The following is a 26,213-nucleotide window of genomic DNA, read 5'->3' as shown; positions in this document are numbered from 1 at the left end:
TGATGTTTTAAAAACTGAACAGAGCCCGAGGAACAAGACCCAAGGCTGCCCTCTAGCCTCCACTTTTTCCCATACAGATTAAACAGGGAAAAAAAAATCACTGATGGAGGAAAAAGAGTGGAGAAAAGAAAGGGAAGGAAAAAAAGAAAGACAGAGAGAGAGAGAGAGAGAGAGAGAGAGAGAGAGAGAGAGAGAGGCAAGAAGGCTGAAAAGACAAAGAGCTACTTGATGTTAGAACGGTTTTGAGTTGTAACAGACAATCCTCTGTCCGTTCATCCACTTTAGTTTTGAAATGTGTATGTCATTCTCTTTCTCTGCCTCAAACACAACTGCCACTGCCAAGTCAACTGAACGCTGTCTCGTCACTGCGTGGAATCTTCCAGCTCTGACTATGTAATGTATTGCCACCATCCCCTTCTCCCAAGGGCTGCTCTGAAGACTCTTGCGCCCTTGACCATTCTTTTACCCTTGCTGCTCAGCTTAAAGCCTAGTAGGCTCCCTCTTTTAAGGTTCTTATAAGCTTTGTCTAGACCTTTGACAAGGTCAGCTAGCTAGGACTAACAGAAAGGCAAGAAGGAAGAGGAGGAGAAGAAGACAACGACAATGGCCAATGACAAGGTTGTTAGATTGACTGTCAATCAAAAAGAAGTACAAAACTGGACATCTGGATACCCAAAAAGTTCTCTGGCTTTTAAGTCCTCACTCAAAGTCAGGCCACGAGTGATGGCGATTCTGAGTAGAGCCAATCCCATGTATCCTCAATACATCCACTATTTGTCTCAAGTATTCCATTTAAGTCTGACTGTCCAGGGAGCCCCCTTACCAGTCCCTAGGTATAAGTGCGCCACACACAGCACACCCTCATATTTCTTGTAATTAAAAAATAATTTTCTAAGGTGTAGCACGTCCCAGGTGTCCATTCCCACACTTTTTCACACTTTCTACTATGTTCCACAGTCTGTCTGTGCTGGTAGATACCATTTTCCACAAAGGTAAATCTGTCTTCACAGGGCATGGCATTGGGGCTGAAGAAATGGATCAACAGTTAGGAACAGTCATTGCTCCTACAGAGGAGCTGGGTACCATTCCCAGCACCCAAACTGGGTAACTCATTCTTCATAACTCCAGCTATAGGGCACCAGACAGCCTCTCTTCTGCCTCCATAGGCACCTGTACTCACAAGCACACAAACGCGCGCGCGCGCACATACACACACACACACACACACACACACACACACACACACACACACACTCATAATAAAAACGAGCCTTTAAAAACAAGTGTATATCTGAATGTATGCACTGGAAGCAAGTCTATACCCATATGGTGTTTGGTTCTTGCATGATTACCTAGCTATCCTTGTAAATATACTACCTGAAAATGACTTAAGTTGGTGAACACAAATGACCAATAAAGAAAGTCACTATGCTCTAGACACAAAATTGCTACGTCTCGACTCCAAAAAGCCCAGAAGGCCCAAAATGTCAACAGTGGGAAAGGAGAACAGAGCCTTAAAGGATTCTCAGAGCAGAAGAAGCCACCGCCATGGGGAGGTGACTCATAGTAACGGTGCGAAAGTGAAATTTTTAGCATGTCCCACAAATGAAGTGAGATTTTCTAGGTTAAGAGCCACCCTTCTAGAAGGTCTAACAATTGTGACTCTGCGGGATCCCATTTCAGAACAAACAAAAGAAAGGCCTAAGTGGAATGCAATGCAAAAGGAAATATATTCCATTTCCTTCTAGAAACAGACTGTCATACCATCTGGGGTACCGCTCAAGTGAGCTACAAGAATTCATACTATTTGGAAATACTGTGAAATCCGATGCAAAGGGCATACGGAGCTGTGTTCCATTAAGAAAACCACTTGGCAGCTTTACCTCGTAACTCGCTTGTGCTCTCCCAGAGAAGGAAGGGGTGAGAACTGTATAGCATTACAAGGTGGGTCCGTGCTTAAATTAACATGGCTAGTTTGGTCTGAACTCAAGGGAAGCAGCACAAACTTGGCCATAGTAGTTATCTTCTTCTGCAGCTGCCTCCACCCAGTCGAAATTCTCCATGCTTCTGGAACCTGCCCAGACCACAGCTATGTGGTGTGCATGTAATAGGTTCAGTTCATGATGATTTGGAGGAATATACAAGAGATTTTTTTTAAAAAATTATATTGTATAATGCATTGGATAAATATGTAACTGATTTGTCAAGGTTGCAACTTGAAAGATGGTCTTACAAAAGATTTCTTTCAAGTCTTGGTAGCATTAAGTCTTATATCATAGGATGCCAAAGCACCAATTTTGTACAAATCCAGATATGACATTCAATTGATTTGATTTGAGAAGAGTTGCATTATAATAGAATTGCTACTATGGGCAATATTTAGAAAGAACAGGCAAGTAGTGCATACCTTCTTCCACAGGAAATAACTGCCATTATATTGAGAGGGTGAAAGAAAACCATGGTCTCTATTTTAAAAGTGTGTGTGTGTGTGTGTGTGTGTGTGTGTGTGTGTGTGTGTGTGTTGATAATATTTTCATGAGAGAATTCTTTTGATTGGTACAATTCCAGGATGCCAGAGAGGTTAAACTATGTGAAACAGAAAACATATTTTTCAGCTTGGGTCTGCCTCTCATCAGTAGGGTGGGTCTTAGAAAAGTTAATTAGACTTCTGACTTTCAGATGCATCTCCTGTAGAAAGGAATAGCCATGTCCAGTTCGTTTGATGTTTATGAGAATTGAAAAACTGTGTACAGGGTCTGGAGAGATGGCCCAATGGTTAATAGTGTCTACTCCTCTTCCAGAGGACTTTAGTTCCGTTCCCAGCACTCACGGACAGGAGGCTCACAACTGCCTATAACCCCAGCTCCTTGGGAATCCAGTGGCTTGTTTTGGCCTCCTGGGGGCACTGTACCTATGTGTTTCTGCTGGCCCCAGACATACACATAATCAAGGACAACAAAAATAAGTCTTATGAAAAGTATATAGAACATTTCTGCCACCACCCTTGATGGAGAGACTTGCTCAGTTTCCTGTTCCTTATACCTGGGCCTCCACTTTGGGGGAGACGGTACCCATCAAGAATGCACACACACAAAATACAGCTGCTCTCCACATTGACTAGATTGGTCCCAGTGCCCTCACTCAGAGTTTCTGTAAGAGTACTTCCTCTATAAACAGGGAAGAAAAGAAAGCATGTGAAACATAACCCATAACACCAAGACCAGCTTGGGTGGTCAGTGGTCGTCAGCTGTGCTTTGGGTGGGTCACGGCCCTAAAGATGATGTCAAGAATCTGACGGACACCATCGGGCATTCACACAGTAATTAACCAGGAGTGGATTCTGCTGTCACAGTAACTTAGTTACGCTTAATTAATATTTTCTTTTTATTTCAGCTGGAATAGAGGAAACAATCCAAACAGTCACCAGGAGGAGAGCAAGGCTCTGGTTCTGTCCCCTGGAGACCGATGAGAATTTTTCATTTCATGCACCATTTGCAACTTCTTAGAGTAGATTCTGGAACATCAGTACAGACACTTAGCGGAAAATGAAAACACTCTTGTTTTGGTTATTTTCTTAAATTTTTGCCCCGTGTCCATTATCTTGATTATATTTTCCTTTCCCATCATCCTGGTCCCGGCAGTGAAATCTCAACCTCATTGATTCTAAAGCAGGGGTGTAAAACACTATAACACCCTCATCGTCCCCAACACAGTTTTCTAGGGAAAAGGCATCGATTTGATAATTGTGCACTTAGCTGGATTGGCATGATATCTACAGCACAGGCCTGACGGTCTGGTGCGGATTCTAGCAATTTCCAAACCTGCCCTCTGCACTTAAGCACTTTACTGTCCTGTGTTCCTGCTTCCAAGGAATATTTAATAAAGTGGAAAATCAATGCTCAGCACAATTTGGACAAGTAGGGAGGGAAGGATGAGGAACAGCAGCCTGAGCCACTCACAGCATCTTGCAGGCACATTTGAACACAACTCCCACAGACTGGGGAAAAGGCACTGTCATCAAAAGTCTTTCTTGGTGGACCCCCATGGGTTCCAAGGGACAAAGAAATTGTGGTGTCTTCCTCAGAAATCTTACTTATGACATGAAAGTCTCCTGGGAGGCCACACTGGACAACAGTAAATTCCACAACTCAACTCAAAGAACACAAGTATCATTTGCATTAGTAAGAGGGAGGAAGCTAGCAGATGAAGCAGGCTGGGCTGGCATGCTTCAGGGAGGAAAGGCAGTTCCCCATAAGCCCCATTTTTCCAATACCCAATACCAATACCCAATACTTGAAATCCCCTAAAATAATACCAGAATCCCGTTTCCTCAAGGTAAATTGCAACCTTTAAGCATTTTACTTTATTGCCAAGTGAGAAGAATCAAAGAGATGACCAAATAACTAGACTTCCACAGCATGCATTATCAGTCTCCATTAAAAGTACATTTTGTGGATATAAAGTGATATTAATCAAAATAATCCATTATTTATAAACTCCTGGTGACACTACGGATGGATAAATTCTGGTGAAAATAAATAAGACAGGTACACTCATTTAAAAAAACATACTTATAGCATAGTTGAAAAAATACTGGTTAATGAATTCATTAGCATGACATAAGAGGGTTTATTTAATACACCCTCTGTGTCGTTCTCATGTGGGCAGAGGGGAAGATTTAATAAGGGAGGCAGAGATGAACTTATATGGACAAAAGAGAAAGAAATAGTGTGTGCCATGTGCGTAAGCACGTGGTCAAGTCCTACCATCCAGCATCTCAGGCGTTTTGTACACCTCCCTTACCAATGACGAGTCTTTCCTGTTTCGCCTAGAGATATATGGAGCTGAAATAGAGCTCAGAAAGTGCCTGACAGCTATGTGCTGCCACTCAGACCTGGGAGATTCCATGTTATGATAAAAATTAATGTACTCTGACATCCTTTGGGACTCTGTGGGCTCTGGGACTAGCTAATGACGAAACACAGCCATGCCAGAGAACAGCATGTGCCTGTGGAGTGGAAGATTAGTTGGTAGGTGGCTCCCTTGTCATCCGCTGGATTCGAAGTGCCTGGACCAGTCCCCGGGCCAAAAGGAACCATTGCAGACTGGTTAGAATTATTTCCTGTGTCTAGAGAAGATCAATGAAGAAAAAACACTTTACAGAACAATTAAGTGGGATTCGGCCAGACAGCTTATTGGGATGGCTTTTTCTGGGGATACTTGAACAAACGCACTCACTGCAGAGGGCACGTCAATCATAGAACAAGGAAAGAAGTCTGTTTACAACTTGCTTGGGGAACTAATGAGTTTATCTGCAATTAATTACAGAAGTATGGGTGAAGGGTTATGTACAGGGACATAGGCAATTATGAGACGATGCACAACTGAAAAAGTCACCCAAGAAAATGGCAATCACGTTTACAGTCTGGAGAAAGGGTGGAGCTCTGGATGCTCCCTGACCCAGCAACTATGAGCTATTTAATCTATCCTGGGGTGTGGTAGGGCCTCATGAGGCCAAACTTTAGAGTGTCCAGCAGCTGCTGAGAGCTTAAGTAGGCAAAAGCCACATCACGGCCAGAGGATAGAATAACATCTCTTAAAGCACAAGAAGACATTTAGTCAGCTTTGGGAGACAGAGGCAGGAGGATGAAGAGGGCAAGGTCATTCTGGGCTGTGAAGTAAAGAGTTTGAGGCCAGCCTAGGTTACACAAGACTTTGTTAAAAGAAAGAAAGAAAAAAAGAAAGAAAGAAAGAAAGAAAGAAAGAAAGAAAGAAAGAAAGAAAAGGAAGGAAAAGCTCAAGTCTATGTAATTTTTAAAGGATGACTATGAGAAGAAACGAAAGCAAGTTATATACACGTATGACATTTTCACTGAAATTAGTATTTTTTATATTTAAAAAGTAGGAACACGGGAGATGAGGGGCAGATCGAAAGCTATATTGTCTGCTCACCTGCAGACAGTACTGCATAGCAAACCCAGCCTTTCCCCGATACAATAGAAAAGAGCAGTAAATAAAACAGATGTGAATTGACATTACACTGCTGAGCTTAGAAAGCCCTCCCAAAGGAAAATGAGAGAAAGATCTGTTTAATTCAAGGCACGTGTGTGCAACAGGGCTGTGTGGCCGATGCTAGATTCTATTTTGCAGTAGAGTCTTCACGTTTCATATATAGATCTTGTCCAAGATCCAGTTGACGCCTTTCCTCTAACAGGGAGGAATCCTATCAAGGAAAAGGACTGGGAGTCCTGCCTTCCATAGCAGAGCAGAAACAAGTCTGAAGATGTTCTGTAGAAATGGCATACAATCACAAGCTGGAGCCAGTCTTCGACTTTTGAGAAGGTGCCAAAAGGAGCCAGGCATTACCAGCTGAAGCCAGAATGAGCTAGGATCAGTAAGGAATACACAACAGCCAGTAGCTCCTGGCTCCCTGCCCGGAGCTCGCCCGCTCCGTCACACACATGCTTCTCAATTCTGTTCTAATCCCCCAATGGAAGGGGTCCTTAGGTCCCTGTTACTTCCACACCAGGGAGCAGTTTCACCTGCCCGAGTCTATATTAAGAGGTTGAGGAACGTTTAAGACTTAGACTCAGGTCACTGTGGGTGGGCATTAAAAGTTATATAGCCGAGCTGGGCGTGGTGGCGCACGTCTTTAATCCCAGCACTCGGGAGGCAGAGGCAGGCGGATCGCTGTGAGTTCGAGGCCAGCCTGGTCTACAAAGTGAGTCCAGGATGGCCAAGGCTACACAGAGAAACCCTGTCTTGAAAAAAAAAAAAAAAGTTATATAGCCATGTTTGGGTCAGGCTAAAGCCGTCTGCTTCATGATCTGTCATGATGTGATGGCAAGAAGCCCCCCAACTCCTACAGGTGAAGATACCCCACCATGCCTTCTGTGACGTAATAGACTACCTTTCACTGTGAGCCAAATCAGACTCTTCAATCCTTGCTTGCTTCTGCCAGACATTTGGTCACAATGCCGAGCAAAGTAACTAGTGTGGCATCTGAGTCCTGTCACATGGAGCCAGCCTAGGCAGGCGTCTTAAGCTTCCTCACTCTGAATCCCCGGAGCCTCTTCCAGCAGAAATCATGAAGGGACGCTATCTCAAGCTAGATTGAGGCTTAGCTGATGTTTGTGTACAGTCCAGGGCCACCTGTTCATGGAATGGCATCATCCACCAAGGGCCGAGCCCACCTACATCAATTAACAATCAAGCACCCCCTGCCCCGCTGCCACAAACACACACAGAGATGAGCACACAGGCCAATCTGGTTTGGGTAAGCCCTCAAGGGAGACTCCTTTCTCAGATGACTGAGCTGTGTCAAGTTGACAATTAAAACTAACTAGGGCATCTTTCAATCAATCTACCACACCCAATCTATCCACACCCAAGGGCTGTAGGGCAGAATGGCTAGGGGTAGCAGGGGTGTATCAGTGTATGTGAAGGATTCCGAGCTGCTTCTATAAGAGCCAAGCAGGAGAATGGCTGCACCGCCCTTTTGAGATTTCATAGAGCAGCTGTAAAAACTCCAGGCACCGCCATCCCCCTACCCCCGCCCCTGCTTCAGGTGAGAGACATTCTGCTCAGTGAAACTTCCAGATGTCAGTCTGTCAGCGTACCTGTTACAGACTTCTGGAACAACAAGATGCACTCCTCTGCCCACTTCTGGTTATCAGTGTGAGGGTCATGGCAACTTTAATGTACTTGTTGGTTTGCTCTGAGACAGGGTCTCATAGCCCCAGCTGGCCTGTCCAGTACTTTTTTCTTTTCACGAATTATTGGTAGCCAACTTGCAGCACCAGGTCAAGGTGAAATGAGGAACTAGGCTGCTAATTGCAAGGATCCATGTACGTGTTTGAGAGACAAGGTTCTGAATCAGTGCTTCCCAAATGAAGAAAAGAAAGCAAGGCGCGGTACTCACAACAGAAGGCTTGACTAGGGAGCAGTACAGCTGCAAATGGAGTCTTCCTAGGGGACTTTCAGCAGGCAGCACAGTGGCATAGCGTAGCTGATTTATTTCAAATGTATATTCAAGTTTTTAGGCTAACAAGAATTAACTTCTCAACAATTTACAGAGGAAAAAGATGCTTCCTGTGTTATTAAAATGTGGTTTCACTGTAGTTTGAGCTCGGGTGTCTCAATGTGTCAGTTATGTAAATGTGGACTCCTGGCTTGACAATGGTGTTGGAAAGAATGGGACCAGAGGAAGAAAAGCAAGTAGGATTCCTGAGCCAGGCTAGGAAACACAGCTAAAAATGAGACACTGGAAAGCCTTCGGCAAGTCTTACATAAACCAAGGGCTCCCTGAGAGTGACCCGATATTAACATTGCCATGTATTTACTGCAAAGCTGGCTGGCTAGGTGGTCTCCTTAAGGACCGCAAAACCAAAAACAAACACAAAAACAAATAATAACAAAATATGTTCTATGGACTGGGCTGTATATCAGTCTCTCTCTACTGCCATCGGTGCCTGGCGGATGGGGACACAGGGCTGAGCTCTGGCTCTGATGCACATATGTGTACATAAGATTCCTAGAAGGTTACCTTTAGTTTGTTTGTCTAAAAAGAAATTATGGTAAGTATGAATACTTTTAAAAAGCCGTTTCTGGGGCTAAAGAGCTTGCACATTGGTTAAGACCACTTGCTGCTCTTGGGGAGGACCTGAGTCCAGTTCCCAGAACCCATGTCAGGCAGCTGATAACCACCTGTAACTTCAGCCTCAGGGGATCCAACCCTCTCTTCTGGAGTCTGAGAGCTTCTGCACTTGTGTACATAGCCCCACACTTATACACATAAGTAAAAACAGATGTTTGTTTGTTTGTTTGGGTTTTTTGTTGTTGTTTTTTTTAGAGACAGGGTTTCTCTGTGTAGCCTTGACTGTCCTGGACTCATTTTGTAGACCAGGCTGGCCTCGAATTCACAGCGATCCGCCTGCCTCTGCCTCCCAAGTGCTGGGATTAAAGGCGTGTGCTACCACCGCCCAGCTGTAAAAACAGATCTTTAATGGCTGTTTCCTCAAGATTTAGGGACACTCAATCTAACACTACACAATGGGGTATCGGTTCAAGAACACCAAATGAATTGGTGCCTTATCAGTCAAGTGCGGAATTACACATGGTGGCACAAACCTGGAATCCCAGCACTGAGGGGGTGAACGTAGGAAGATCAGGTGTTCAAGCCCAGGCTGGGCTTCAAAATGCTGTTTCAAAGAAGCCCTTCCCCCAAATTAACAAAGAAAAAATGAATTTAAAAGTAACATCTCACCAAGTGGTCCTGTATGCCTCCATTTTGTCCTTCCCTCCTTCTCCCTTTCCCATCCATCCATCTACCAAGTGCTCAGAACCGACCATATCACAGTGGGATGAACACAACTGAAGATGATAATGAGATAATGAGAACAACAGTGAGTGCTCTGTGCTAAGTGCACAGCAGACACCAGGCATTACACTATGAGAAGGGTACGCTATTTAATCCTCTCAACAACCCCAGAGTGCTTTGCCCATCTCTTATCGTTTTCATTGATGAATCGACTGAGGGTCGCAAAGACAGAGTAATTTGCCAAGGTCACCATCTTCATAGGTAGCAGAACAAAGACACAGAATGAAGTCAGAGACGAATTAGCAGATGCCGCGGATCCTCTGGGGCTTGCTGTAAAAACAACCACCGAAACTCAACGCGGAAAACAGAAAGCAGCCCAAAGTACTGCATGTGATTACTGGGTGTGTTGTTGATGCTCTTGGACAGTGGTGCTCAATCTATGGGTAATGACTCCTTTTGGGGGGGAAGGGGTCACATATCAGATATCCTGCATATCAGATATTTAATTATGTTGTAATTCATAAGAGTAGAAAAACCACAGTTATGAAGTAGTGATGAGATGGTTTTATGGTTGGGGGTCGTCATGACATGAGGAACTGTATTAAAGAGTCATAGCCTTAGGAAGGTTGAGAAGCACTGACCTAAGACTCGGTGATGCAGAAGCTAAGGAGAGAGTAAGGAAACTGGAGGCCCTGCAGATGACCAGCAGGTATGAAAGGACAGGATAAGGAAATGGTTCGAGCCAGCATGTGGGCCCCATGGATGGGTCTACAAGTGTGAAGTATAGAGGCACAGGCTTGGGGCAGATAATGAACAAAGACATAAGAAGTTGACCTGGTCTCTGAGAACTGAGTGGGCAGCGTCAGCAAGTGCAGTGACCGTATGTACCTCTGGCAGCAGGATGCCCCTGAGTGGGTCGGAATCAGAGCTGAGTCTGCATGTAAAAGTAATGGTTCTGCTTCAGAGGTGTACATAGCGAAATGACCCTTTGGTCTTCGTCTGTCTACTGATAAGCATCGTTTCGAAGACAAGTAAGAACTGAGGGGAAATGAGTGCTGACATTTGGTGTAAATGCGGATAGACAACAGTAAATGAGAGCAAATAGCTGCCATTACTGCTTAAGGGGACTCTGTGGAGAAGCACCTAGACTGTTGGAAGAAAGTGGTCTGGGGCTTAATTGAGGGGCTGAGCCTCTTTTCTGATGGGTCTGTTTAACCCCTTTTATATGTATTTCAGCAAAACAAATCTCTTGGTGATAGAAAATTGGCTTCACAGAGCATCAACTCTAACCTTGAAATGACCTTAATAATCATCCCAGTAGGCAAGGGCTGTCATCCATCCAATTAATGCGACAACCCTCCTTCGAGGGGCAAAGTGTGCTTCACAGTGTCTTTTCCGAATAAGTTGGATCTCTCTTATTTCCAAAGCGTTGAGTTTGCTGAGCTCAGTAGAGATTTGGGGTTAAGATAGCCTAGCCTACCAGCTATTAGCTAGCGTGACCTTAGAGAGGATTCTTAATCCCTTGGCCTGTAAAACATAGCATTTGTTGAACTTGGCAGAAATGGGAGACACGGAAGTTCTTTCTGCTATCTTGGAGCTGCCCTCTGACCCCTTAGCTGTATATGACACATGACTAATAGCTGATAAATACCAGCTATCACCAGTATCATTATATTCCGTCAAGCTCCCATTAGGGCTGTAGGGTCTTCCCTATTAAATGATACTCAGAATGTTACTTGAACTGTTTCCCATATTGTGATATTTCCCAGAAAACTTAGCACAGCACGCTAGTCTACTCAAACTCCTCCTCCCACCTCCTAAGTATTCCAAGGCAGCCTTTATAAAATGATGAAACTGATCATGCACAGATTAGCTCTATGTACCTACCCATCATAACCAGTCACATGACCCCTTCTCCAAGAAAAAAAAATTTGCAGTAAAGTTGAAATTTAAATCTAAATTCAGCTGACATCCCAAAACCTGTTATTTCTTCTAAAGGAGAAGGTATGGGCTATTGTCCTATGGTTAGCATAATGTGCCTGTGGAGAAGTCTAGCTAAAGAATGTTTGTCAATAAAGTTTTATTAGTACACACTGCCCATGGTTCTTCTGTCAATAAACTTTTATTGATACATACTACCTACAGTTTTTTTTAACAATAAAGTTTTACTGGCACACATTGCCATCACTGCTTCTATGCTACAGACGCAAAACTGAGTTTTTGCAGAGAGATTTCATCATCTTAAAATGTAAAATATTTACTCTCTGACTCTTTACAGGAAAGTGACTGAGCCATGTTTTGTTTGTTCATTTGTTAATACAAGATTATTGTATGATATGCTTTTGAAATGTTTTTAATATGATGTAAAAAGATTTGACGCCTAAAGAGTTAAGTAGAAAAAAAAAAAAAAAAGTAAGAGACGAGCTGTTCCCTGGTGTTTTGAGATATATTAAATGACCCGTAATGTGGTTTTTCAATGAGTTAAGATGGAAAATATATAAGGTAGAGGAACAATGAACTGGTAGACTTCATAAAAAGTTCCCTGAAACATCATAACAAAGATTTGAATTGAGAGCATCTGTTACAGTGAAAATCAGCCTCCGTGCTTTCTCTCCTTGAGTTTTCATACTGTGAGGAAAAGCAAAGCAACAGGATCCCCTGGTGCATGAAGCAGGATGGATTTCTCACGTTGAGTAAAGATTGATGCAGAAATGTTGGCTAAAACATTATTCGCAAGGCTGAGCTATGGAGAAAGGGAAAGATTAATCTGTAATTTACACATTGGTCTTCTGGGTAATTTATCCCTCAAAATTTGGGTTTTATTTAATAATTTATAGCCCACCCACTTCTATAGATGGAAAAGAGGCAGAACTCTGGAATATGAATCCAGGAATATAATATCGTGGGTTAGTAGCTCTGGTTCTGAAAGTCATCTAGTGGAAAGTAAAAATAAACAACACTGCTAAAGATTTTTCTCCTCAAATGTTTAATAAGTAAAGGATAGAAAACCTTTAAATAAAACACATTTAAGTATGATTTTCTTGGTGAAATGAAGCCAAATTTATTTAAATTATACTAGAGACAGAAAGCTGAGACAAGAAATAGAAACCCACGATGAGGAATGGCGTTCTAAAACCCTTCAGAATTGCACAACTATGGCAGTATGAATTTGCTATTGATTGCCATTTGCTTCCAGGACAAATGAAGCCTTTGGCCAATGAGAGCTGGCGGGCAAAAACAGTCCAGCAACCCACGTTCTTTATGGTGTGCCATTCCCGACTTTTAAAATTGAAGGATTGGACCACAGCCTTCCATTTTATTGGGAACGACAGAACTCTAGTGAGAAAGAACACGCTTCTGGAACATTCCGTCCTTGGATCATGGCTTTCTATTCTAGTAAACAAGCAGCTAGGGTAGATTGAAAGCGTACAAGAAACCATCACCAACAAGCTGAGGCTTTGGAGTCTGTCATAGGGCATCCCAACAACTGGCCTGATTGGTCATCAGAAAGGTACTTGCCTTGGCTGCTCCCACTGACAGATCCCCTGGCCTACCAGCACTATAGAATCTGGCTCCCTCCCCAAATCCTACTTTAAACAAAAAGTACCTTTTAAAGAATTACAGCTTGGTGGGAATCTGCTACAGTCTTTGGTATGGAACATTCCAGTAACACTCAGAATGATTTAGCCTGAGACACCCTGGCTGACCACCACCATCACTCTCTGCAGGGTGAAACATCTAGAAGCAGATATAGGTCCCAGATGAGTAAGTGGAGAATATGGCAGGAGAAATGAATGAAAGAGCAATGAGCAAACAAGTGGAGGAGGCAGATTGGGTAGGCAGTCTGCATAGAACCTCAGCCGAAGAGTCTTAGCAACAGTCACGGGTCCTCTATGTGTCTAGAAGAAGTCATTCTTGGTGGGTTCAAATTCTCTAAAACACAATTAATGGGAAAGTGACTCAGACTCTGTGTGCTTGGACCTTCTGACTTGGTAAACTGGGTGATAATGGTGGGTTATTGTAAGAGGCCAACAGAGAATACATGTAGAAGAGCTTTGCACAGGGGCTGGGAAGCTTGCTGTACATGCATGAGAAGCACAAGTTGAGCCCCCCACAATCCGCACTGCCTAAGTTACTTTTGCATTACTGTGTTAAGATACCATGACCAAGGCAACTAATAGAAGAACACGTTTGTTTGGGGACTACAGTTTCCGTGGGTTAGAGTAGCTGACTATGCTGGCGGGAAACACAAAAGGGCACGTTTGGCACTGGAGCAGAAGCTGAGAGCTTCCATCTTTGTATACAAACACAGGGCAGAGAAAGCACACTTAGACTATTGAGAATGTTTAGAAATCTCAAAGTCGGCCTGGCCCTAGTAACCCACCTTCTTCCAAGGCCACACCTCCTAATCCTTCCCAAACATTTCTACCTACTGGGGACCAAGCATTCAAATATAAGCCTATATGGGAGCCGTTCTCATTCAACCGGTCCCTCATAGGACAACCAGACAATGCTAGACCCACCTAGAATCTCAGCATTTGGAAGATGGAGATAAAAAGAACTCTGGAGCTTGCTGATGGGCCAGCCTAGCCAAGTAGCCACCTCTGGTTCAGAGAAGAGACTCTCTCAAAAAAAAAAAAAAAATTAAGTGGAGAGTGACCAAGGAAGACATCCATTATCAATCTCTGGCCTCCACATGTAAATATGTGCATGAACATCCACAGCCACACCCACATATACATACAAGAACAGTAAAAAAAAAAAAGTTCAGCATGTTGTCATGAACAGGTTAGCCCATGCTGCTTCCACAGTTGCCATCAGCCATGATCACTCTGTGGCAGTCTCCCACCCCAGCCCCACCCCCACCCCCCCAGACATCTACAGAGGCTGATTTTTAGTCTCCCAGAGGCAGGGAGAGGCCAGCTCTGAAGCTTCTGTGACAGGCTGCATTTCCACCAGTCCCTTCAGCTTTCACTTTTTTTTCTCCTTCATCTCCAAGTGACAAAATAAATGCACTGCCCATCCCAGGGTGAAAGGTCACACTTGCCTGATGGCATTCTAGGGTGCTCACGTGAAGGCTCTGAAAAGATCTATTCGATGGAGCATAATGGGGCATCCACATGGAATTTACATTGAAGGGCTTTTCCTCTCTTCGGTCCAACTTACACACACACACAAAGGGAACTGGTTCTGAACTGGCAGGCTTTCTTTCATTTGTCATTATGTTTTACACACAAGGAAATTTTAACGTCTAAAGATGGGAGGCGATGATAAGACTAGAGTTACACATGTTTTTCTGGCAGCCTGGTCACCGGCACTTAAATTCACTTCTGACAGCTCTCCGAATCCGACGACCGTTAGCACTAAGCTGTCATTTGCCTTTCCAGGGGAAACTTCGGTACTGGCAGTATGTCAAAAGGGAAAAATCACTCGCTCCTTTATATATATTTTCAGTACGGCAGTATTTCTCTACACTTTGTGCAACCTTATACTCTTAAGACACAGAAAGAGCAGGGCAGTGAGAGGCTCTAGGGGAAACCGCCCTTGGGCCTGAACATACAAGTAATGAAAATCAAAGATTAATACAAAATGGGTGATCTTTCCCTGGGGGAGTTTTGGTGGGTGATTACAAAAGGCCATTAAGTGCAATGGTTTCGGAACTACTTGCTGGATAAAATCTAACGACTGCTTCTAGCTACGGAGGACGGGGCTATGATCAAACAGTTGGCCTTCTCCAGCCAAGACCCTCATGTCTGTGCCTAATCAGAGAGGTGGGAATAGGAGAGGAAGGAGGAGTTTGAATGAGTCAGATCCTCCATCTGCCATCAAATGCCGGGTGACGCTGAGAACCTCGCTAGTTTTCTGAGTACAAGTCTCTTCTGCCTTTGCAATAAAAGGCAGCATACCAGAATAGTTAAGAGGAAATCCAGGAATGACGGGACATAGAGGGCCTCGGCCCACTACTTACCAAACGCCATCTATACGTTTCTTACTCCCATCTTTCTAGCCTCACTCTTCTCATCTATATAATGGGTACAGTCACTCTTACCAAGAAAGGATGCTTTCAGAACTGAACCAGAAGGTGCAGGCAAGGCATTCTAAATGTGGATGTCCCGACTGAACCCTCCAAAATGGGCTGCTAATTCTGCTGCTGCTATTGTTAGTAATCTTGAACCTCATCAAACACAGGCACATTGGAGTGAGGAATTGGCATCAGTAATTATGCATGCCTTGCCGACAACTGGGGCCATGGCTTGCCTGAGGTCACTTGGCTCCCGGGAGCCAGCAATGTCCTCCCAGAAGAATGCCTGGGAATTCATGTGCTTGAAGCACATGACCACGTGGACAAATGATGAAGGGCCAGATGTATAAATCAATGTAGGAGCCAGTGCTATTCCTGGTCTCCAGCCCCTTGCTTAGCACTAGTAGGGGATGCTAGCTAGTGAGGACACAGCACCAGAGAGAGCAAGTGGTGGGACTCACATTTCTGCTTGGCAGGACCACGAGCCATTGAGAACGACTCAAGTTTATGGTCCCACTTGATTGCTCAGCAGAGATCAAATACTGTGATGGCCTAGAAGTCCAGAGTGGGCCCAGCTCCAGAAACCAGGTAACACACTTGAATACCTGGTTGAAGATGCCTTCCCCTACACCTCTCATCCACTCAGGGAACTTCAGCATGGCCTAGCCTGAGCCCTACTAGCCTAGGAATGCTGGAATCACTCCTACCATTTATCCCCCTTGGCACCACCTGGGCTATGGTTAACTTAACCCTCGTGTTTCAATCACCTCATTGGAAAATAAAATTAGTGAAGTTATTTATTAACGAAACCGAAGCCACAGTGGTAAATGAGAATTCAGTACTGCTTGCCCTATAGAGGCAACCATAAAAATAAACCTTGGGAACAAAATACTATAATTATAACATAGCTGGCCATCACTGCTTTCATCAGCATGAAGCCTGAGTCTTGGCTTCATGCCCTCCCTCTCCCGCTTCCTCCTTACTTTCTCTTCTCTTCCTTCTTTTCTCTGTAGGGAAGGGACAGTGCTAGAGGGTAGCAGTGTACACAGTCGTGTGTGTGTGCGCGCGCGCACGTGCATACATGCACGTGTCCCTCTAACTAAGGCATTTTAAAAAGCTGATGAAGGATGTTCACTCACTTCCAACCAGATCTGTGGGTACCAGGAAGCACCAGGGGCTGGAAAGGCCCAAAAGTCATACAGCTGTGTCCAGAGTTTTACGCACACTCCATGGTCAAGCATCCAAGGCTTGCAAAGCACCAAAAGACAGCTAGCTCAGGCTTTCAGCCCCATTAGTACAAAATAAGCGAGGCTGTGGGGTGCCCTTGAGGTACGCTTTCCCTTGATTCTGATAGCTACACAACATGTTTGTAACGGGGCACATCTTAAGACTGCCCTGGTGTGTATCAGCCCTACGGGTTTTAATAACGTCGTTTCTCTTTTCTTTTTGGTCTGGGAAGCTCTTATTAGATTGATGACACATCTCATAAGGAGGGTGACTCAGAGTCAAGAAAATACGGTCCACCTTAAGAGCGCCAATATAAATGAGCCTCCAGTTTAGACAGCACTGCAGCCTTGTGTTCTCCCGGTTGCGTTCATCTGATAAAGACATTACAATAGCAAGAAACTGTGATGTATAACCCTGAACTGAAACACTCACACATTCTTGGCCTTGAATGCTTCAGCAAAATGCTGCACGCTACGGAGCACAGCCAGGTCCAGGGTCATTGCTTCCACCTTGGCTTTGTGCTGGAATGAGAGAAAAATAAAAAAAGAAATGATAAATAACAGCAAGAATAGTTCGTGGTATCAAGTTACAGTAAATGCGTTATGGAACATGTCGGAATTCCCCTGTTTAACATTAGACGCCCAGAGAGACTATACATCATCAGAATGAATGGAAGAACACAGCTTTTACTGCCAAGTCCGGGGAGCACGTGAGGGACTCGGCTGGATCTCCGTGCTGGGGGTTATGCATGGCTTCACTCAGTACACGGAGGAGGCTCCAAGGAGTCTTCTCGCTCATGTTAGCATTAAATACGTGCTCCAAAGAGCTGCATCTCCTGGGGGGGGAGGGAAGGCAACACGAGCAAGCCTAGTCACAAAGGAAGACATCACTAACACCTCAAAAGATTCAACTGAAGTTCTGAAGCGCTTTCACTAAGCCTGCATCACCCTTAAGGACAATCTAGCCAGGGCTGGTGGCATCCACTCAGAACTCTGTACCCTAGAGGGACGTAAGTTTCAGGTCAGCCTGGGCTGCAGGGTGACTTTAAGGACACATGAGGTAACGTGGTGAGAAATCTTTGTAACTCAAAATAAATTAGAGGGTGGGCCGGGGAGATGATCATTTGGGAAATTTCTTGCCCCAGAAATAAGAGGACGTGAGTTTGATTCCTAGAATTTATGTGTAATTACAAGCCAGATGTGATGGCATGGGCTCGTAATCCAAGCACCAGAAAGGTGGAGGCAGGAGGATGGCCGGGGCTTGCTGACCAGCTAGGTGTAGTCTGCTCAGAAACTCCGAGCCAGAGAGACAGGACCACATCAATCACAACAGCAAGGGGCTGGAGAGAAGGCTCAGCAGTTAAGAGCACTTGCTGCTCTCTTCCAGAGTCTGGTTCTCAGCTCACAGACACCTCCAACTCCGGCTTCAGGTGATCTGATGCTCTTCTCTGCCCTCCACAGATACCCACAGTTGTGCAAGCACAGGGATACACACACACACACACACACACACACACACACACACACACACACACACACAAAATCTTTAAAATTACTGCACAGCAGGGAATATTCGCCCCGCCCCCTCACACTTTGCAGGGTGGCATCTTAAAAGAGACCATGGAGCAAAGAAAGGAGAAGAACTGGCCCCAAATCAGTCTTACTGGAGGGGTCAGGATTGGTTACAGTCATGGTCTTTGCAGCAGGATTCTGCAAGGACAGACTTTGGGGTTATTCTTCTGAGGCCTAGTGTCTATGGAACATTCGAAACTTCTAAGTCTGGGCGAACTGTGGGGAACAAGGTTAAATATTACAGTTATTCAGCCCTAACTCTTGCAAGAATATCTGGTATCACCTGCCTTTCAGGTACAGAAAAATTGATGAAACAAATGTGAAACTTGGGAATTCTAGTCTAGACTGTGATGCCTAAGTCAGACTGAAGAGCAGAGCAGGGTCCCTCCTGTGCTGTGTAGCGGATTCAGAAAGCGCTGCTAAGAGCTGCTTTCCTCCTTGTCTTACTCGGGGATGGTTTCAGCTGTGCTGACAAGTAGCCAGCTTATCATGGCAGCCTCTAGCCTGCCCGCTAACCCAACTCATTAGCTTTGAGCAAAGATTATGAGGCAGCATCCTTGGAAATCATACTGACGTTGGACCATTTAACATTGGTGAGCCTCAGTTCCTTCACTTTTAAAAGATGACTCAGTTATTAATAAGTCCTAACCACGCTGTTAGCTGAGTGCCCTAGAAAAACAGAAGATATTTAATAAATTTAACTGGGAGGAGGCATCTCCTGTGTCAAGTCCTTCCTCTAATGCCACACAGCAATAAGACGCATGATGCAAATGACTTCCAAAGGCTCTCTTTGAAGACCACATCAGACCAGATCACTGACAGTAGATTCTATAGTTCCCAGATCATGGCTACTAACTGAGCCCCGGTTTAGGGAAAAGTGGAATACAGTAATTAAATGCTTTCCCAATAACAACAGTATACAGTGGCTGTGATAAGATTGGCCCATGGTAGGTAGAACATCCTGATTTGGGGTGACAATGACAGATGCTGAAATGTTGCTGACATGAAAAGAAAGCATCAAAGAGATCCAGGAAAGCAAGGATGCCAGCAGAGGGCACGTGTAGGTGTCCTACACCAGGGAATCATGGAGCTGGGATACACAAGGTTCAGCCATAACCCTCACTTTATAAAGAAAAACTGTAGAGGGGCTGGAGGTGGCTCAGCACACTGCTCTTACAGAGGACCCAAGTTCAGTTGCCAGCATCCACATCAGCTGCCGCACAACCACCTGGAACTCCATCGGGGGTTCCAATGACTCTGGACCTCAGCAGGGCACCTGCACTCACATGCACATTACCATCACACCTACACATAATTAAAAATGAAATAAATCTTTAGAAAAAGAAGAAGTAGAGCAAGGTATCGTGGTATGGGTCTGTAAGCCCAACCATGCAGGGGAAATGAAAAGAAGATCAGCAGTTCACAGTCAGCCAAGGCTGCAGGGGAGAGGAAAGACACAGAGAGAGAGAGAGAGACCTCAGCTGCCACCATGGCACCGTCACATCTGTGTGAAGCCTTGGGGCCTCAAAACCATAAGCAAATCCCACAGTTTTCTATTTGTTTGCTTGTTTGTTCTTCTGTCCAATATCCCAACAAGATATCCAATATCCAACTGGATATCCAATGTCCAATATTTTATCTGATTGGTATAAATTCGGCTAAGCTTAGAAAGTTTGTTGACAGTTGACTTGTATTCCCCCTGATTCTTGTGTGCATGATAAACAAGTTAAGTGCTTGCTTGATCAGACCTTTAGAACAAGCAGATTAGTGTCAGATGCCTACCCCTAACTCCTCCCATGTTTCCTGTCTCCTTTTACCCAGGGCAAGACAATCATTCCAATATATGGAATTGTACAGACATGCAACTATACACAAAGAATCGTTAAAGACATCATTCTCTGCTGGAAACCCCAAAGGATATGTATGCTACACATTATGAAAATACATGTACATATTTCCACCATAAAACAGGCAGAACATTCCCAGATGGTGACCCCAAAGCAACCCAATGAAAATGATGGTGGAGACGAGTGACCTACACATTTCTCTCTATGTCAATTTAAAATTGGTAGGTTATCTTTTGGTCTCCACCACCACTTTCTTTTCTTCAAAATTATAGCACTTAGCTGCCATTGCTAATAAGAACAAAACCAAGACATAAATATCTGGGGGAGTGAGGGGTGACCTGACTAACCCATGTGCTGTGGGCTACTAGGCTCCTGGGGATGGAGACTCCAGTCCACACATTATTATTCAGAGTTCTCCTGCCCTGAGTATCATGTTTCTTGCTTCTGAAAAACTGTGTGTACCTCGGAGAAGTCCAGAAAGGAGGAGAAAGCTGTTGGCTGTGGCATGTGTTCTAACTGTTCCGAAATGGTGTTGTCTGGTAGACAGAAAGCAGACAGAACTCACTTTTGAAGGGTGGAACTGTGGATTGTCAGGGGAGGGGAGGAAAAAGGCTCAACCTGTCATTGTGAGATTTCCTGCCTAGATTGATGGTGACTGACAGTGACTGACCCAGGGCTGTCCATAAGTCACTGTGCTGCTGTAATCATGTGCCTTTATTTGGAAGTCGTGATGGACTCACTGCAGAAGTCAGAACTGGTTCAGAACGTCTCACACACCCGTCATCCAGCTCCCCACAGTCGTGAAAGCTTACTTATCGTATTTGCCGGCATATAAGATGACCCCCAAGTTTAACTATAACTTGTCAAGTTAAAATACAAAGTTTGGAATACACTTGCTGTATAACACTGGCAATACTAGTATCTATTATACCAGAATCATCATGGTGTTTGTCTGTTTATTTTACCACTTTGGAGATACATTCATTTTCTTTCCTCTACTTGGTCCAAATTATGTGACATTTTGTTATGTGGGTATTGCTTAGGGTGTTTTCTTTTGTTTTGTTTTGTTTTGTTTTCCAACCTGACATAAGCTAGGCTCATCTGGGAAGAGAAACCCATTACGGAGAAAATGTCTCCATCAGACTGGCCTGTGGGGCATTTTTTGATTACTGACTGAGGTGGAAAGGCCCAGCTGACTGTGGGCAGTGCCATCCTGTAGGCAGGTGATCCTGGGAGCACACGAAAACAGGCTTCAGATTCCTGCCTCCAGATTCCTGCCCTGCTTGAATCCCTGTCTTGGCTATCATCAACAAAGGACTCTGATAAGGACACGAAAGTCAAAGTAAATTATTTCCTTCCCAAGTTGTTTTTAATCACAGCAATAGAAAACAAACGAGGAGAATGTACCAATTCATATAAATCATCACTATATTTAATATTTGGAAATGACTCATCGACATTAAAAAAAAAAAGAAAACAAAAAAAAAAATGTTACTTTTGTTAACAAGTGACTGAATTTGCATGGTCTTGTTTGGCCAAAGCCTGTTTTCTACTTTGGCAAAATATCTTTGCAAAAAAGCCTTTTTATAATTCAGAGGGGCCAGCAAACACTCCAAATTCCTTAGCATGTCCAGCAAGGTCTTCTGTCTCAGTCAGCAAGTGCTGTAAGGAACATGCCCCGAGACAACACACCATAAGACAACAAAGAACCTCCGCTACTCACACTTAACCAAGCCATGTAGGTGGACCCAGGCTCATCTTGCCATTCAGCCTCCACCTTCCATAATGCTGCCTCCATAGCAGGCAGTGCGATGAACTGTTCGTAGGATCTCAGAAGGGTTTCTCTGGGCAGTGGAGGATGGTGCTTATAATCACATCTCACAGGCAGAGAAGTTGGGACTAGATGTAATACAGTGCAAACCTCAGGTACCCAGAGAAAGAATGGAGATTCAAGACAAGAATAGTGACTCCAAACCCATGTCTAGCTACCCTGCCTTACTTCACGTAATGTCTTGCTTCAATTCTAGAAAAAAAATTTTTAAAGTGAGATGAAGATGAACATATAGAACCAGTATCAGGAGCCAAGTGTGGTCTCGCATGCTATGATCCCAGCACTCAGAGGAGCCTGAGGCTAAGGCAGGAGGACTGTGGAGAGATGGGTGTGTCAGCCCTGAATACAAGGCAATAGTGTGTAAGCTGGGAGGGAGGGAGTAAAAGAAGAAGGGAGGGAAGGGGGAGAAAGGAGAAAGAGAAAGGAGAGAAGAAGAGGAGAGGAGAGATAATAAGGAAGGGGAGGGGAGGGAAGGGAAGGGAAGGGAAAGGAGGGGAGGGGAAGGGGACGGGAGGGAAGGGGAGGTTCCCGGTGGATCAGTATACTCTGATCATTCTCCCTACCTCTGTCTTTGGTCAACGACAACAACAATGACAACAACAACAATAACAACAATAACAACAACAACAATAACCTCCACACTGAGAATATTCAATCTTGAAACACTATAAAATGCCTCACTTCCCCAAGTCTTCACTATTTCCTGTAATCAGACCACTATGCAAATTTACCATCTGAGGCAAAATCGAGACGCTAATTTATTGTAAATTATGCATACAGGTGCTCCTACCCCACATGTTAAAACTGAACAGCCCAGGTGGCATTCCATACATGATGGAAACTTTTAGGAAGCTGAAAGCCCACCTGCCCCCAGTACTTGGGGCTCAACCAGAGAGGTCACTCAGGAGTCCACATCCTCCTTGCCTGTTTCTTTGGGAGGAAGGCGCACTAGCTGGTGTCAATGTGGACAGACACACCTTCAGGATACAAGCCTTCTTGTCTGCTCACTATGACATTCTAGAACCTGTATCCGTGATTCATGAGTTTGTCCATGTAGACAGAGATCTCTGTAGCAAATGGGTTGCTGGTGGCTGTTACACCACAGTGATCTCTGGTTATTTCGTGAGTAGAAATCAGCCAAGTGTGACTCAGATTTGATACTGCCTAAGAGCAGAGGGACCAGATGGGGAACAGCATGAGGTATTTAGATAGCAAAATGGAGAGATGATATCACTTTCCACGGAGAAGCCAGAGCTAGGCTGACCTGGATTCACAGCTCAGTGGGACCACAGCACTGACAACATGACTCAGGGGAGCACTGGGCCTTGGCTGCCCTTACATGAGAACGATGGGCGTAAACAGTACTTGCCTTTTGAGACTAAAAACAAGTCTATTACATATATAAGCCACAAGGCCACCGGGAAATGCTACCATCTTGGGATGTTGAAGGCAGCTGCTCAAACATAATGGCCACTGTATTTCAATAACAATCCTGAGTTAAGGTGATTGCAGATGCCTCTTCCTAATTTTAACTAGTGATGGTTTAAACAGGCATGGTCCCAAAGCGTCATGTGTGAATAGTTGGCCATAGGGAGTGGCACTATTAGGAGGTGTGGCCTTTTTGGAAGAACTGTGTCACTATGGAGGTGGGACTTCAAGGTCTTAAATGCTCAAGCTACACCCAGTGTGAAAAACATCCAGTCTCCTCCTTGCTGCCTGATATGCCCAGAAAATCCTGTCTATTGTGGGCAACACTTAATGTTTAGTAAAGGGACAGTTTGAAGGAAATTTGCCCCCGTAGGTCCATAAGGCTATTGAGAAGGAGTAAGAGGTGTGACCTTGTTGGAGTAGATGTGGACTTGTGCCACTGTGGGTGGGCTTTGAGGTTTCAAAAGGCCAAGCCAGGTCTAGTGGCTTTCTCTCTTCCTGATGCCTTAGACTCCAAATGTGTAGACCACCATTCTCCCCCATGGCAATAACAGACTAAACCTCTGAAATGTAAGCCACCCCCCCGCAAACTGGCAGTTTTTCAGTCTTGCTTCGAGGTGGCATCAGATTTGGTGATCCTACCCACTCCTCTCCTGAGCAAACAAGAACCTGTTTCTGGATCCTTGTAAAGAAACCCTAATGTAAAGAATCACTAGTGTAAAAGAAGCCGCCGTGTAAAGAAACACTGTCGTAAGCAAACACTCATGCAAAGAAAGACTTGCGTAAAGATAACAACTTGACAATAAAAGCAGCAAAGGTAACAAGCTGCTCAGACACATTCAGTGCTGTTTCTACATAGAACAGGGTCATGAAAATCACTACAAAGTATATATTAATTTGCACCATTTACACAGATGAGAAAACAAGGGCTGGTAAATTTCAAAGAGGCCGGGCAGGAGAGGGCGGTGATGCCTAATATGGGGGAGGGGGGACGTTCGGCAGCGCAATTTGGCCCTGTTTCATATTCTCCAACACACAGCTAGAAGAAGCTACCAAGAAATTAACAGCATCCATATATTCTCATTCAAGTCTACTTTATATCGTATTTATTTTACACACTTAGAATTTACAAGAGAAGCGTTATTCCTGAAAGGTTTAAAAAAAAAAACCCATAAGCAAAGCTATAATCTACATTCAGAGCTTATTGCTAATGGCATCTTGCAAATTCTAATCCAATGGGCCTTAATTGCATTATGCTGATGGCTCTCGTCCTTCTTTACAGACTCTCAGTCCTGGTTTTATGTTCTGCAGCCTTAAATAGGACTTGTCACATTTACAATGGCAAGGGACACTGGTGCTGAGCATATTATTGACATGACATTATTCATGGACCTGCAATAGGCATCTAACCAAACCAGTTTAATAATTCATCGATATCCTATGTGGGACTTCGGAACACTAATTTTCCCAGTATCATTTAAGTGACGTTAATGGTAGCAAAGAACCTACAGTCTCTTCGCTGGGAAATGTGTGAGGAAGAAGAAGCTAGAATTGATTTGTGATGTTTGAAGCTCTCAGGTGGGTGAGCCCAGGCCAACATCAGCAGCAGGCTTGGTGGGGAGTCAGCCTGATCTAAGACAGGCTTAGAAATAAAAAAAGCAGACACCAAAAAGGTAGGCACTTTTGAACAGCCAGGAACGGAAGCGCGCAATGTCTCTTTCGTGGCCCTGTCTATTTGAACTAGTCTACACGCCATGCAGCTTCTCACTTCTCCGGTGATTTGAGACAGGGTCTTGCTGCATGGCCCTTATTACCTTAAAAGTATGATCTTCTTACCCCAGCCTCCACAGGTTGGGATTACAAGCAAGCACTGCCATATCCAGCTGTCTAGCTTGCTTCAAATAAGGAAATGCTCTTGGGGGAGGGGGGCGGTGGTTCCTCTTGTGATGATTGTATGCTTTGAAACTGGGAAGGAAACCGAAATGATCCTTGGCAGAAGCCTGGATTTTTCTTAAAGCCTTGAGGGGCAGGGGCTGAGTGTGTCATCTCTACCCTTGAACTCCACCATTGCAATCACCTCTCACTCCCAGCCTCCCCATAAACACCCACATATCCCCCTGCCAAAATACACAAACATCCTTAGTGAGAAAATCATGACTACTCTTTATTTCTTGTGTCCAGGCCAGGACAATTTGCTCTGTGTTACCTCAATGTATAACATAACTGCCTATAGATATCAATACCTATAGATAATTGTGAGGCCACTGAAGGAGATATCAAAGTGGAAAGCATCCTATCTAATTTGGTATATGAGTTATGAGCTACGTCAAAGCAAAACTATTAAAAATGCTTAGGAAGTGATTGGCAATATTTTGCACTCTCGATTAGAAAAAAATGCTTATCTTGCCAGAAACTAACAAGAGAGTGAAAATATTCCAAAACCTTCCAATTTCCCTCTCTGTGATGTATTCACTTTGCAGCTTAGAAACAGTTTAAGGCATGGCAGTGAGTGGCTTGAAGGGTTTGGCAGGCAACATGACGGTGCATTTACGCTTCACTATCGAAGAAAGAGCCTTGCCCCCCACCCCAACAGTGAATTTTTCATTCTAATGCGAGTGATGATTTACGTTAACTATAGGTAAAACATGGTTACGTTCCTGAAGGATTGCAGGCAAGCACAGAGTCGTACAATAAGTTGAAGCATAAAAGCTTTCTCTGTCATAATATTTATTATAATGGCATATAAAATAGCTGAAATAAATAATGGATGACTGAAGGTAAATTCATATGATAAAGACTCCTTCAGCAGACACCATTACTTTGGACTGCTCTAGTTTTATACACAGTTGAAGAGTCTTAATAAACATGCCCTATATCTTCTGTGAGTACTGGGAACATCAAAGATTTGCTTAAAAGGCAGCATACTGGACACTCGGCTAATTTACTGTATAATTACTTTCTCAACAGG

At 44.2% G+C, this 26,213-nt stretch overlaps 1 protein-coding gene across 1 annotated transcript in view; it reads right to left on the bottom strand.

Moving 5' to 3' along the window:
* Wwox (WW domain containing oxidoreductase) overlaps window positions 1-26,213 on the bottom strand; it is a 919,511-nt gene that overhangs the window by 648,086 nt on the left and 245,212 nt on the right. Inside the window, exon 6 of the mRNA XM_051168609.1 lies at window positions 17,001-17,089. Coding sequence (XP_051024566.1) covers window positions 17,001-17,089 — 89 coding nt within the window. The remainder of the gene's footprint in view (window positions 1-17,000; window positions 17,090-26,213) is intronic.

The sequence above is a fragment of the Acomys russatus genome, chromosome 26, assembly GCF_903995435.1.
Source record: "Acomys russatus chromosome 26, mAcoRus1.1, whole genome shotgun sequence".
NCBI lineage: Eukaryota > Metazoa > Chordata > Mammalia > Rodentia > Muridae > Acomys > Acomys russatus.
This window is presented reverse-complemented; position numbering and strand designations above follow the sequence as displayed.